This window comes from Salvelinus fontinalis, chromosome 29 (genome assembly GCF_029448725.1).
Source record: "Salvelinus fontinalis isolate EN_2023a chromosome 29, ASM2944872v1, whole genome shotgun sequence".
NCBI classification, from domain to species: domain Eukaryota; kingdom Metazoa; phylum Chordata; class Actinopteri; order Salmoniformes; family Salmonidae; genus Salvelinus; species Salvelinus fontinalis.
Genome location: NC_074693.1, coordinates 2,362,093 through 2,375,607, shown reverse-complemented (window position 1 = coordinate 2,375,607; position 13,515 = coordinate 2,362,093). Strand labels below are relative to the sequence as shown.

The following is a 13,515-nucleotide window of genomic DNA, read 5'->3' as shown; positions in this document are numbered from 1 at the left end:
GGTATCAGGGGGTGCGGTACGATGGTATCAGGGGGTGCGGCACGATGGTATCAGGGGGTGCGGTACGATGGTATCAGGGGGTGCGGTACGATGGTATCAGGGGGTGCGGTATGATGGTATCAGGGGGTGCGGTATGATGGTATCAGGGGGTGCGGTACGATGGTATCAGGGGGTGCGGTACGATGGTATCAGGGGGTGCGGTACGATGGTATCAGGGGGTGCGGTATGATGGTATCAGGGGGTGCGGTACGATGGTATCAGGGGGTGCGGTACGATGGTATCAGGGACAGCGGTACGATGGTATCAGGGACAACACCCTCTTCTGGGATGGGGGGGGGGGCTTTCGCAGGACATATATTAAAATGGTACATCTACTTGGATAGATGTCACTCATAGATTCTGGTGGTATTGGTAAGTTTGGATACATTCAGGGTGTCTTGAGATCTTATCATGTTACTTTTTGGTAGTAAGGCCTATATTATGGTAAGTATAAATAAAACGTGTATCTCATTATGGTAAGTGGTGAAATAAGTATAGTTAGTTTACAATTAAAATGGATTAGCAGATTATTTAAAAAAAAAAAAAGACTATCCTGGCTAAAAAGATATAGAAAAATATTCTATCTTATTGTTTATAATAAACTCACTGTATAATTACAGATGAGGTTGTATGGGAAAAAAAGGGACTGGGGGTGAGACATCTGTCATGGGCAACAAAACAAAAAAAAGGGTGATAAGTTTCTATCAGAATGTGGAACCTGTAGATCTGAAAGGTGGATCGTTTTAAAATATGCTATTGGACGATACACATTCCGCTCATTAACCTATAAAATTGTGCAATTAATGACGATACAACTCCTTTGAAATTATACCTACAAATCTACGGAACTCACAAAGCAACAAATGACTTATTATTATGGAGGGATATTATACTTTTTTTAAATACCCCGGTGGATCGTAAAGGAAATCCCCCCCCCCTCATGCACTTAGGGAAATTATAAAGATCGTGGATACATTAGAACTAATGGCAATATGTAGGCTGAAAACCCGACCTAGTGAGATACACATAAAGGCTAAATCAAGTGAGCGGTCTTGATTACTTTATTCTATCATTCGCGCACCAACAGTAAAATAAATGTGTTGGTGGCGGCAGAATACGGTCGGACCATCAAATAAATCGGCATCCACATAGCTCTTACAGCATTTCCACGTGGATGGGGATACTGGACATGTAATCAAAGCCTATTGTTTGACAACTTGTGTTTAACTAGGACAGAGGAAATAACAGATTTGTTCCAACATAACATATCATATTACATAACATATCCATCTATGTTATGTTAGTAACTCCCCTTATTGTATGGAACACTTTTATATGTGCCTTTAGAGGCCATGCAATTCAATCGTCATATTTAAAACAATGAATTTGTCAAAATACTTCATATTAACAAAGGAAATAGAGGGCCTAACAGTACAGATAGATGGTAATAAAACTCTACCATAGAGGCTCAGAGTAAGTCAGAGGAAAAACATCAAGAAATGGAGGACCTTATTCGGGAACAATCTAATATAATGTATAAGAAAAAGTTAATTGGATGGGAAATTTTGAAAAATACACCAAATTATTTTTTGAATCTTCAACATAGAAATGCGAAAAAAATATATATTTATCAATGATTCACCGAATAAAACTGAAAAGAGAAAGCAAAGTACTTTAAGCATACGTTTTCTTTTCAGTCTCTTCCAGTTCCACTAACTTAACTGTACAGAATTTCCCCCCTAATAATAGTGTAAAATGAACAGCTGTACAGAAAGACTTGAGAGAAATTGCAGAGGAACTTCTTGATGCCATGAAAGCCTTTAGGCTTGGGAGAACTACAGGGCTGGATGGCATTGCAGTTGAGGTAAAGGGACTTGTCACATTTTAAATTCACAAACATAACGGAAATGTTTGCTCGATCTAAAATTACACCCAACTGACTGCAGCATTATCACAAAACAAGTAGAACGGGGAGTAGGTAGGTAACTTGTTTACCCTTTAAGGATTGGCCACAAATAGACTGTTATGCGTGTGGCACACAACCATCTCAGCTCTGCAGATTTTGCTATGAAGAGAATCATTAGATCACTTACATTTTGTATTGCCACCATGTGGCTTGTTTCTGGTCACAGGTTCAGGAATGGATCAAATAAAAAAACACATTTATCTAAAATTAGTCCTACAAACAGGACTGTTGGGAGATTTGGATAACTATAGAAAATCAACTAAATAGTACTATTTACCATTAACTTACAATCTGCAGATACGATGTGATTAGACAGGTTCAGAATTTATGTGAAACATAAAGGGCGGTTTACAGAGATAGGTGGGATGGACTGAGAGTGGATGAGGGGTGGGGTTACAGAGATAGGTGGGATGGACTGAGAGTAGCTGAGGGGTGGGGTTACAGAGATAGGTGGGATGGACTGAGAGTAGCTGAGGGGTGGGGTTACAGAGATAGGTGGGATGGACTGAGAGTGGCTGAGGGGTGGGGTTACAGAGATAGGTGGGATGGACTGAGAGTGGCTGAGGGGTGGGGTTACAGAGATAGGTGGGATGGACTGAGAGTAGCTGAGGGGTGGGGTTAGAGATAGGTGGGATGGACTGAGAGTAGCTGAGGGGTGGGGTTAGAGATAGGTGGGATGGACTGAGAGTAGCTGAGGGGTGGGGTTACAGAGATAGGTGGGATGGACTGAGAGTAGCTGAGGGGTGGGGTTACAGAGATAGGTGGGATGGACTGAGAGTAGCTGAGGGGTGGGGTTAGAGATAGGTGGGATGGACTGAGAGTAGCTGAGGGGTGGGGTTAGAGATAGGTGGGATGGACTGAGAGTAGCTGAGGGGTGGGGTTACAGAGATAGGTGGGATGGACTGAGAGTAGCTGAGGGGTGGGGTTACAGAGATAGGTGGGATGGACTGAGAGTAGCTGAGGGGTGGGGTTACAGAGATAGGTGGGATAGACAGAGTAGCTGAGGGGTGGGGTTACAGAGATAGGTGGGATGGACTGAGAGTAGCTGAGGGGTGGGGTTACAGAGATAGGTGGGATAGACAGAGTAGCTGAGGGGTGGGGTTACAGAGATAGGTGGGATGGACTAGCTGAGGGGTGGGGTTACAGAGATAGGTGGGATGGACTGAGAGTGGCTGAGGGGTGGGGTTACAGAGATAGGTGGGATGGACTGAGAGTGGCTGAGGGGTGGGGTTAGAGATAGGTGGGATGGACTGAGAGTAGCTGAGGGGTGGGGTTACAGAGATAAGTGGGATGGACTGAGAGTAGCTGAGAGTAACATGACCAAAAGTATGTGGACACCTGCTTGTCGAACATCTCATTCCAAAATCATAGGCATTAATAAGAAGTTGGTCCCCCCTTTGCTGCTATAAACAGAATCCACTCTTCTGGGAAGGCTTTCCACTAGATGTTGGAACATTGCGGCGCGTCTTGCTTCCATTCAGCCACAAGAGCATTAGTGAGGTTGGACGATTAGGCCTGGCCCGCAGTCAGCGTTCCAATTCATCCTTAAGGTGTGATCTAATTACGTGATCTAATTTCAGCATGACGATGCCCCCGTGCACAAAGGGAGGTCCATACAGAAATGGTTTGTCGAGATGGGGTTGAGGTCAGGGCTCAGTGCAGAGCAGTCATGTTCTTCTATACCCATCTCGACAAACCATTTCTGTATGGACCTTGCTTTGTGCACGGGGGCATCGTCATGCTGAAACAGGAAAGGGCCTTCCCCAAACTGTTGCCACAAAGTTGGAAGCACAGAATTGTCTAGAATGTCATTGTATGCTGTAGTGTTACGAGTCACTGGAACTAAGGGGCCAGAACCGTGAAAACAGCCCCAGACCATTATTCCTCCTCCACCAAACATTACAGTTGGCACTATGCAGTCGGGCAGGTAGAGTTATCCTGGCATCCGCCAAACCCCCGATTCGTCCGTTGGGCTACCAGATAGTTCATCACTCCAGAGACCACATTTCCACTGCCCCAGAGTCCAGTGGCGGCGAGCTTTACACCACTCCAGCCCAAACTTGGCATGGTGATCTTAGGCTTGTGTGCTGCTGCTCGGCCATGGAAACCCATTTCATGAATCTCCCGACGAACAGTTCTTGTGCTGACGTTGCTTCCAGAGGCAGTTTGGAACTCTGTAGTGAGTGTTGCAACCGAGGACAGACGTTTCCACTTCAAATCAAATTTGATTTACGTTTTCAGCACTTACAGTTGACCGGGGCAGCTCTAGCAGGGAAGACATTTGATGAACTGACTTGTGGGAAAAGTGTCATCGTATGACGGTGCCACGTTGAACGTTTCAGTAAGGGCCATTCTATTGTCAATGTTTGTCTATGGAGATTGCATGGCTGTGTGCTCGATTTAGTGAACCTGTCAGCAACAGGTGTGGCTGAAATATCCGAATCCACTCATTTGAAGAGGTGTCCACATACTTTGTATTTACGAAAATATCAAAAGTACTTTTTTTTTTGCTATGTAACTACTGTAAACAAAACACGTATGCATAATGTAACAAAATAAAAAGCTGTAAACAATTGTTTATTTGTGTCATCCAGGTGGTGGATGAGCCAATAAAAAAAAACAGTCCATCGTTGATAACATTTTAAAAGGCCTATACTTTTGAAACCTTTGACTGCAATGTACATTAATTTGTTTTGTTTACTTAATTTTTTTTCAATGTATGTTTATCTTGCCAAAGCAAGTACGTTACCAATGCCAAAAAAACACCCTTATAATTGAATTGAGAGCGAGTGAGAGTGAGTGAGCACGACGAGCATGAGAGAGAACTAATGAGTGAGTGTGAGAAAGAGGGATGGGGGGGCGCGTTCAAGAAATAGCGTGATGCAAAAAGGCCCGCTTTAAAAAAATGTTTGTATCTGTCTGAATATCACTGTGGCACTCAGAACACAACCCACCCGGTTGGTGGACAGCGGGGGGGGGGGGGTAGAGGTAATTTTGTTCCTGTGCCGGTCTCAGTCTGTCAATAAGTTGTAGGTAGATGGAGATCAAACTGTTGAGACAATGAATCCCCGTCCCCTGAGGCACCACTTAACCTTGTCAGGCAGGGGGAGGCTGGGGAAAGCAGGGGAGGCTTAGTGGGGCTCCACAGCTGTGACCAGCCATACTGATAAGACCAAGTGTTTGTCTTTCTGTCGTCTGACGGCTCAATCCACAACGCCATGGCTGAGGCACAAACGGCAACCCTATTGCCGATATAGTGCACTAGTCCTACGCGCCCAGGTCAAAAGTAGGGCACTAAATAGGGAATAGGTTACCATATGGGACCACAACAGATTGATGTTGCTTCCAGAAAAGCTCAAGCCTGTTGACATAAAGGCCTTTGCAGACTGTATGATTTTAGCCGTCCTTATGCCACGGTTTTGCCGTCCCAGACAGCTCTGTCAGTGTGACAGAGTCTACGTCTGCCGATGAAATACCTCTGCGTTTGGTTGTAGGCTGCGGCAAAGTTCTAGCCGTGTCCGAAACGTTGAACCTTTATCATGTAGTGTAGAGCTGCTGTTATGAGCCGATCCCGGTGACTGACCAATAGGAACACGGACGGCACTGAGTATGCACACAATAATACAATTATTGTGAAGTCAGATTCCTATAATAGTTTGATTTTAAATGTTTACATGCCGTGCAAGAACAACAACTTCCCTAACGATATTTTCATAGAGACGTCTGAAAATCAAGCTACCTGAAAAATGCAGAAAAATCACCAAATCAAAAAAAAACTTTCTACCACAAGCAACCATGTTATTTTTGGGACGAGCATAATTTGATTCCGAGTTCGGACAAAGTTTGTATGGGGAAAAACAATTTCTACAATGCATACTTCCAGTTTTTCCAGACCTCACTTCAAATCACACATGAGCAGAGAGTGGTGTATGAACTGCTGGTGCTGGCACATGAGCAGAGAGTGGTGTATGAACTGCTGGCACATGAGCAGAGAGTGGTGTATGAACTGCTGGTGCTGGCACATGAGCAGAGAGTGGTGTATGAACTGCTGGCACATGAGCAGAGAGTGGTGTATGAACTGCTGGCACATGAGCAGAGAGTGGTGTATGAACTGCTGGTGCAGGCACATGAGCAGAGAGTGGTGTATGAACTGCTGGTGCAGGCACATGAGCAGAGAGTGGTGTATGAACTGCTGGTGCAGGCACATGAGCAGAGAGTGGTGTATGAACTGCTGGTGCAGGCACATGAGCAGAGAGTGGTGTATGAACTGCTGGTGCTGGCACATGCTCAGATGCACCGCTGCAGTTGACGTAGCTACAAGCCATGTGCAGAATGTGACCGAACGGAGACAAAAAAAATAAAAAGGTACAATCTGGCCAGGTTGATCAAGATTTTAATTTTGTAACATCACAGTGTGACATTTAATAATCGTAAAAGACTGAATCCAACAAGCAGTCTGCAAAGGCCAGTGTGTGTGTGTGTGTGTGTGTGTGTGTGTGTGTGTGTGTGTGTGTGTGTGTGTGTGTGTGTGTGTATAGAGGCCTATGTTGGTGTATTCTCAGCCCAACTAGGCTATACCATGGCAAATACCTTTTTGAATGAATTACAACACACACACACACACACACACACACACACCGCAGCTTTTACACAGCGCTACAACCCAGCAGCACAATAGCACAGGGAATTGGTTTAGACTGGGTGCTAGCTCCTGGCCTATAGTCTATTGTTCTGTTCCCAACATACACGGAGTATAGAAAACATTAGGAACACCTTCCTATTGTTGAATTGCACCTCCCTGTTGCCCTCAGAACAGCCTCAAAGCCACAGGGAAGCTGGCCCATATTGACTCCAATGCTTCCACACTGTTGTGTGAAGTTGGCTGGATGTCCTTTTGGGTGGTGGACCATTGTTGATACATAGGGGAAATTTTTAAGTGTGAAAAACCCAGCCTTGATGCAGATCTTCACACAAACCGGTGCGCCTGGCACCTAATACCACACCCTGTTCAAAAGGCAAGTCAATCTTTAGTCTCGCCCATTTCACCCACCTAATACCACACCCTGTTCAAAAGGCAAGTCAATCTTTAGTCTCGCCCATTTCACCCACCTAATACCACACCCTGTTCAAAAGGCAAGTCAATCTTTAGTCTCACCCATTTCACCCACCTAATACCACACCCTGTTCAAAAGGCAAGTCAATCTTTAGTCTCACCCATTTCACCCACCTAATACCACACCCTGTTCAAAAGGCAAGTCAATCTTTAGTCTCACCCATTTCACCCACCTAATACCACACCCTGTTCAAAAGGCAAGTCAATCTTTAGTCTCGCCCATTTCACCCACCTAATACCACACCCTGTTCAAAAGGCAAGTCAATCTTTAGTCTCGCCCATTTCACCCACCTAATACCACACCCTGTTCAAAAGGCAAGTCAATCTTTAGTCTCGCCCATTTCACCCACCTAATACCACACCCTGTTCAAAAGGCAAGTCAATCTTTAGTCTCGCCCATTTCACCCACCTAATACCACACCCTGTTCAAAAGGCAAGTCAATCTTTAGTCTCGCCCATTTCACCCACCTAATACCACACCCTGTTCAAAAGGCAAGTCAATCTTTAGTCTCGCCCATTTCACCCACCTAATACCACACCCTGTTCAAAAGGCAAGTCAATCTTTAGTCTCGCCCATTTCACCCACCTAATACCACACCCTGTTCAAAAGGCAAGTCAATCTTTAGTCTCGCCCATTTCACCCACCTAATACCACACCCTGTTCAAAAGGCAAGTCAATCTTTAGTCTCACCCATTTCACCCACCTAATACCACACCCTGTTCAAAAGGCAAGTCAATCTTTAGTCTCGCCCATTTCACCCACCTAATACCACACCCTGTTCAAAAGGCAAGTCAATCTTTAGTCTCGCCCATTTCACCCACCTAATACCACACCCTGTTCAAAAGGCAAGTCAATCTTTAGTCTCGCCCATTTCACCCACCTAATACCACACCCTGTTCAAAAGGCAAGTCAATCTTTAGTCTCGCCCATTTCACCCACCTAATACCACACCCTGTTCAAAAGGCAAGTCAATCTTTAGTCTCACCCATTTCACCCACCTAATACCACACCCTGTTCAAAAGGCAAGTCAATCTTTAGTCTCACCCATTTCACCCACCTAATACCACACCCTGTTCAAAAGGCAAGTCAATCTTTAGTCTCGCCCATTTCACCCACCTAATGGCACACAAACACCAGCTATGTCTCAAATTGTCTCCAGGCTTTAAAAATCCATCTTTCACCCGTCTCCTGATTGAAGTGGATTTAACATCAATGACGGAACATAGTTTTCACCTGGATTTAGCTGGTCAGTCTATGTCATGGAAAGACCAAGCCTTCATAATGTTTTGTATAGTCCGTGTAAAACACACCACATGAAGCAGTTTTTAAAAAATAAAAAATGTTCCAAGATGAATCATGCAGCTAGAACGTGAGTTAAGATGTGATGTGTTTATTCCCAAAGAGGTTTAAGGGATTTGGAGGGCAAGCTGATCCTAGTTCCTTCTACCTGGGGCATAGCAGCCTAGAACACGGAGGAACCAGATAGGGGCCTAGAACACGGAGGAACCAGATAGGGGCCTAGAACACGGAGGAACCAGATAGGGGCCTAGAACACGGAGGAACCAGATAGGGGCCTAGAACACGGAGGAACCAGATAGGGGCCTAGAACACGGAGGAACCAGATAGGGGCCTAGAACACTGAGGAACCAGATAGGGGCCTAGAACACGGAAGAACCAGATAGGGGCCTAGAACACGGAGGAACCAGATAGGGGCCTAGAACACGGAGGAACCAGATAGGGGCCTAGAACACGGAGGAACCAGATAGGGGCCTAGAACACGGAGGAACCAGATAGGGGCCTAGAACACTGAGGAACCAGATAGGGGCCTAGAACACGGAGGAACCAGATAGGGGCCTAGAACACGGAGGAACCAGATAGGGGCCTAGAACACGGAGGAACCAGATAGGGGCCTAGAACACGGAGGAACCAGATAGGGGCCTAGAACACGGAGGAACCAGATAGGGGCCTAGAACACTGAGGAACCAGATAGGGGCCTAGAACACGGAGGAACCAGATAGGGGCCTAGAACACGGAGGAACCAAGCTCCAGGGTTTTCTATTTGGGGTTTGCATTTATACTGAACAATATAAACGCAACGTGTAAAGTGTTGGTCCCATGTTTCATGAGCTGAAATAAAATTATACATTTTCCATATGCACATCTCTCAAATTGTATTCACAAATTTGATTACATCACTATTAGTGAGCATTTCTCCCTTGCCAAGATAATCCATCCACCTGACAGGTGTGGCATATCAAGAATCTGATTAAACGGCATGATCATTACACAGGTGCACCTTGTGCTGCGGACAAAAGAACAATCTAGACCTTCCGAGTGGCGCAGCGGTCTAAGGCACTACATCGCAGTGCTAGAGGCGTCACTACAGACCCGGGGTCAATGGGATCTGTACACAATTCCTGGAAGCTGAAAATGTCCCAGTTCTTCCATGGCCTGCATACTCATAAGTCACCCGTTGAGCATGTTTGGGATGCTCTGGATAGACGTGTACAACAGCATGCTCCAGTTCCCGCCAACACCCAGAAACTTCACAGCCACTGAAGAGTGGGACAACACTTCACAATCAACATCCCGATCAACTCTATGCGAAGGAGACGTGTCGCGCTGCATGAGACAAATGGTGGTCACACCAGATATTGACTGGTATTCTGATCCACACCCCTACCTTAAAGGTATCTGTGACCAACAGATGCATATCTGTATTCCCAGTCATGTGAAATCCATAGAATGGGGCATAATTAATTCATTTAATTTGACTTATTTCCTTATTTGAACTGTAACTCAGTAAAATCTTTGAAGTTGTTGCATTTTGTGTTTATATTTTAGTTCAGCGTAGTAATGTCCACATCCTTCGGTCCATCCCGAACGTCAACACCTGACATTTTCTAAAGACACAGCAACTCCAGTATTTGAAGAAAACTTCCAAGATGTTTGCGTAACTTTAGGTAACGTACCTCGATGAGCTTGTTGGCGTGCTCGCGGAACACCTGGGCGTATTCCTTCACCTCCTTCTCGTTCCCGTTCTTCGCCGCTTCGATCAAAACCAGCAGAGGAACGTTGGTCTCCAGGAACGAATCAGAAACGTGATCCATGACCGCCTTACGCAGCTACACAGGGAGAGAGAGAGTCAGAGCAAGAGAGTCAGACAGTTGGAAAGTTATATTAGGTGTACTTGAGAACAGAAAGCCTCTGGTAGAGACACTAAATATTTTGTAAAACCAACCTGTCTCTAGAGAAGGACTGGGAGGACAGAGAGTACGAGAACAAGGGAAGGAAGGATGAAAGGAAGGAGGGAGGAAAGGAAGAGGGGGGAGTTGCACCAACCTGTCTGTGGAGGTCTCTGGAGAAGGACTGGGAGAATGGAGAGGGTGGGAGTTGGACCAACCTGTCTGTGGAGGTCTCTGGAGAAGGACTGGGAGAATGGAGAGGGTGGGAGTTGGACCAACCTGTCTGTGGAGGTCTCTGGAGAAGGACTGGGAGAATGGAGAGGGTGGGAGTTGGACCAACCTGTCTGTGGAGGTCTCTGGAGAATTCATGTGGGGATAAATGGAACAAACAAGGAGGGAGGAAGAGGAGAACGGAAGAGGAGAGGGGGGAGGAAAATCAACCTGCCAGCAGAGGTCTCTGGAGAAGAAAAGGAAGTTGTACCAACCTGTCTGCGAAGGTCCCTCGTCTTCTTGGTCATCCTGTCGATGGCGGTGTTCAGAGCATCACTCCTGTCCTTCTTGCCAGCCTGGAGAGAAAGAGAGAAGGTTAGAGAGGCCTACTGACGGGTAATGACTATTTACACAGAGAGAGAGAGAGAAAGGGAAAGAGGTGGCTGAAAGTCACTGAGGAATGAATCACAGGTCTGCACAAGACAGTGATATGAGTGAGATGGACCATAGATACAGATATCATAGAGATATAGTGTAAGATAGAGAGAACAGTACAGAGTTCTCCCCTTCCATCTTTCTCCTTCTCCCCCTCCATCTTTCTCCTTCTCCCCCTTCCATCTTTCTCCTTCTCCCCCTCCATCTTTCTCCTTCTCCCCCTCCATCTTTCTCCATCTCCCCCTCCATCTCCCCCTCCATCTTCCTCCATCTTCTTCCATCTCCCCTTCCATCTTCCTCCTTCTCCCCTTCCATCTTCCTCCTTCTCCCCCTCCATCTTCCTCCCCCTCCATCTTCCTCCCCCTCCATCTTCCTCCCCCTCCATCTTTCTCCCCTTCCATCTTCCTCCTTCTCCCCTTCCATCTTCCTCTTCCTCCCCTTCCATCTTCCTCTTCCTCCCCCTCCATCTTCCTCTTCCTCCCCTTCCATCTTCCTCCTTCTCCCCTTCCATCTTCCTCCTTCTCCCCTTCCATCTTCCTCCTTCTCCCCTTCCATCTTCCTCCTTCTCCCCTTCCATCTTCCTCCTTCTCCCCTTCCATCTTCCTCCTTCTCCCCTTCCATCTTCCTCCTTCTCCCCTTCCATCTTCCTCCTTCTCCCCTTCCATCTTCCTCCTTCTCCCCTTCCATCTTCCTCCTTCTCCCCTTCCATCTTCCTCCTTCTCCCCTTCCATCTTCCTCCTTCTCCCCTTCCATCTTCCTCCTTCTCCCCTTCCATCTTCCTCCTTCTCCCCCTCCATCTCCCCTTCCATCATCTCCCCTTCCATCTTCCCTTCCATCTTTCTCCTTCTCCCCTCCATCTTCCTCCCGCTCGTTGAGTTTCCCCTGAGGAGGGATATCAACTAAAGGGAAATGAAGTGTCCTGCGTGGAGCCTAATGATCACGGCAGCTTCTTCATATTGATTCCTGCGCCAAGCCGAGATGTTCTGTAGGTTTTAATTGGCCGACCAATCACCTCGTGCGGGAACGCTCTAGTTATTTCCCTGTTCGGTTCCATCTAAGGGCGTTGAGAGGTTCAGATCAGGATGAGCGAACGCGGCACCGGAGAAACTCCTGGTAATAGCCGTCATTCCAACAGAGACTGAAGGAATCTCTCTCTCGTTCCCTCTTTCTCACTCTGTGAATGAGTGTCAAAGGGAGAAACTCCTGGTAATAGCCGTCATTCCAACAGAGACTGAAGGAATCTCTCTCTCGTTCCCTCTTTCTCACTCTATGAATGAGTGTCAAAGGGAGAAACTCCTGGTAATAGCCGTCATTCCAACAGAGACTGAAGGAATCTCTCTCTCGTTCCCTCTTTCTCACTCTGTGAATGAGTGGCAAAGGGAGAAACTCCTGGTAATAGCCGTCATTCCAACAGAGACTGAAGGAATCTCTCTCTCGTTCCCTCTTTCTCACTCTGTGAATGAGTGTCAAAGGGAGAAATGGCACGCCATCCGAAATGGCACCCTATTCCCTTTGAAGTGCACTACTTTTAACCAGACCTGTGGTCAATGGCACCCTGCTCCCTTCAAAGTGCACTTCTTTTGATCAAGGCCCATAGGGTAGTAGTGCAGTAAATAAGGGTTGCCATTTAGGGTGCAGTAGAGTGTACCTTGGTTATTAACAGATGAGAATGAGAGCGGACTGCCAAGCTAGCTGACGTCACAAACCAGTCCTGCTCTACCACGGCGTGAGAAAATAAAGAGACAATATATACCTCAACGTGTTGTGTAATTTGGAAAACTAAAATGCAGCCTGACTGCAGAGAGACGCCCCACAGGCCTCCGGTCAAAAGTAGTGCGCACTAGGTAGGGAATAGGATGCCATCTGGGACTCCTCCAGGAGGGCGGGAGGGATCAAGTCGTCATGAGACGATAAGGTCGTAGTACTAGACAGTGACAGGCTACAGGAGAGGAGCAGGGGTTTTAATAGAACTCAATAAATACACTGAACTGGAGATGGAGTGCTTGTCATCAGCATACACTGAACACTGCAGATGTTCACACGCTATGCTCACAATGAACAGGCTACACAGCCAAAGCAGATGCTAATATTAACAGGCTAGCTAACACAATGCTAAGGTAACTGGTAGGATAGATGGGGATGGGGTGGCTGGTAGGATAGATGGGGGTGGGGTGGCTGGTAGGATAGATGGGGGTGGGGTGGCTGGTAGGATAGATGGGGGTGGGGTGGCTGGTAGGATAGATGGGGGAGGGGTGGCTGGTAGGATAGATGGGGGTGGGACAGAGGGGGGTGGCTGGTAGGATAGATGGGGAGGATGGTAGGATAGATGGGGGTCGACCAGTTGGTGATGGGACAGAGGGTGATGGGGTGGCTGGTAGGATAGACGGGGGTGGACCAGTTGGTGATGGGACAGAGGGTGATGGGGTGGCTGGTAGGATAGATGGGGGTGGACCAGTTGGTGATGGGACAGAGGGTGATGGGGTGGCTGGTAGGATAGATGGGGGTGGGACAGAGGGGGGTGGCTGGTAGGATAGATGGGGGTGGACCAGTTGGTGATGGGACAGAG

The 13,515-nt window shown here is 46.9% G+C and overlaps 1 protein-coding gene across 3 annotated transcripts in view; it reads right to left on the bottom strand.

Annotated features, from left to right (window-relative positions):
* The window catches only part of LOC129827327 (catenin alpha-1), a 307,702-nt gene that overhangs the window by 112,235 nt on the left and 181,952 nt on the right, over nucleotides 1-13,515 (bottom strand). For all 3 annotated transcript variants that reach the window (XM_055888075.1, XM_055888076.1, XM_055888078.1), the window contains 2 exons: nucleotides 10,790-10,870; nucleotides 10,092-10,244 (listed from right to left, as the gene is read on the bottom strand). In XM_055888075.1, the coding sequence (XP_055744050.1) occupies nucleotides 10,092-10,244; nucleotides 10,790-10,870 (234 nt within the window). The remainder of the gene's footprint in view (nucleotides 1-10,091; nucleotides 10,245-10,789; nucleotides 10,871-13,515) is intronic.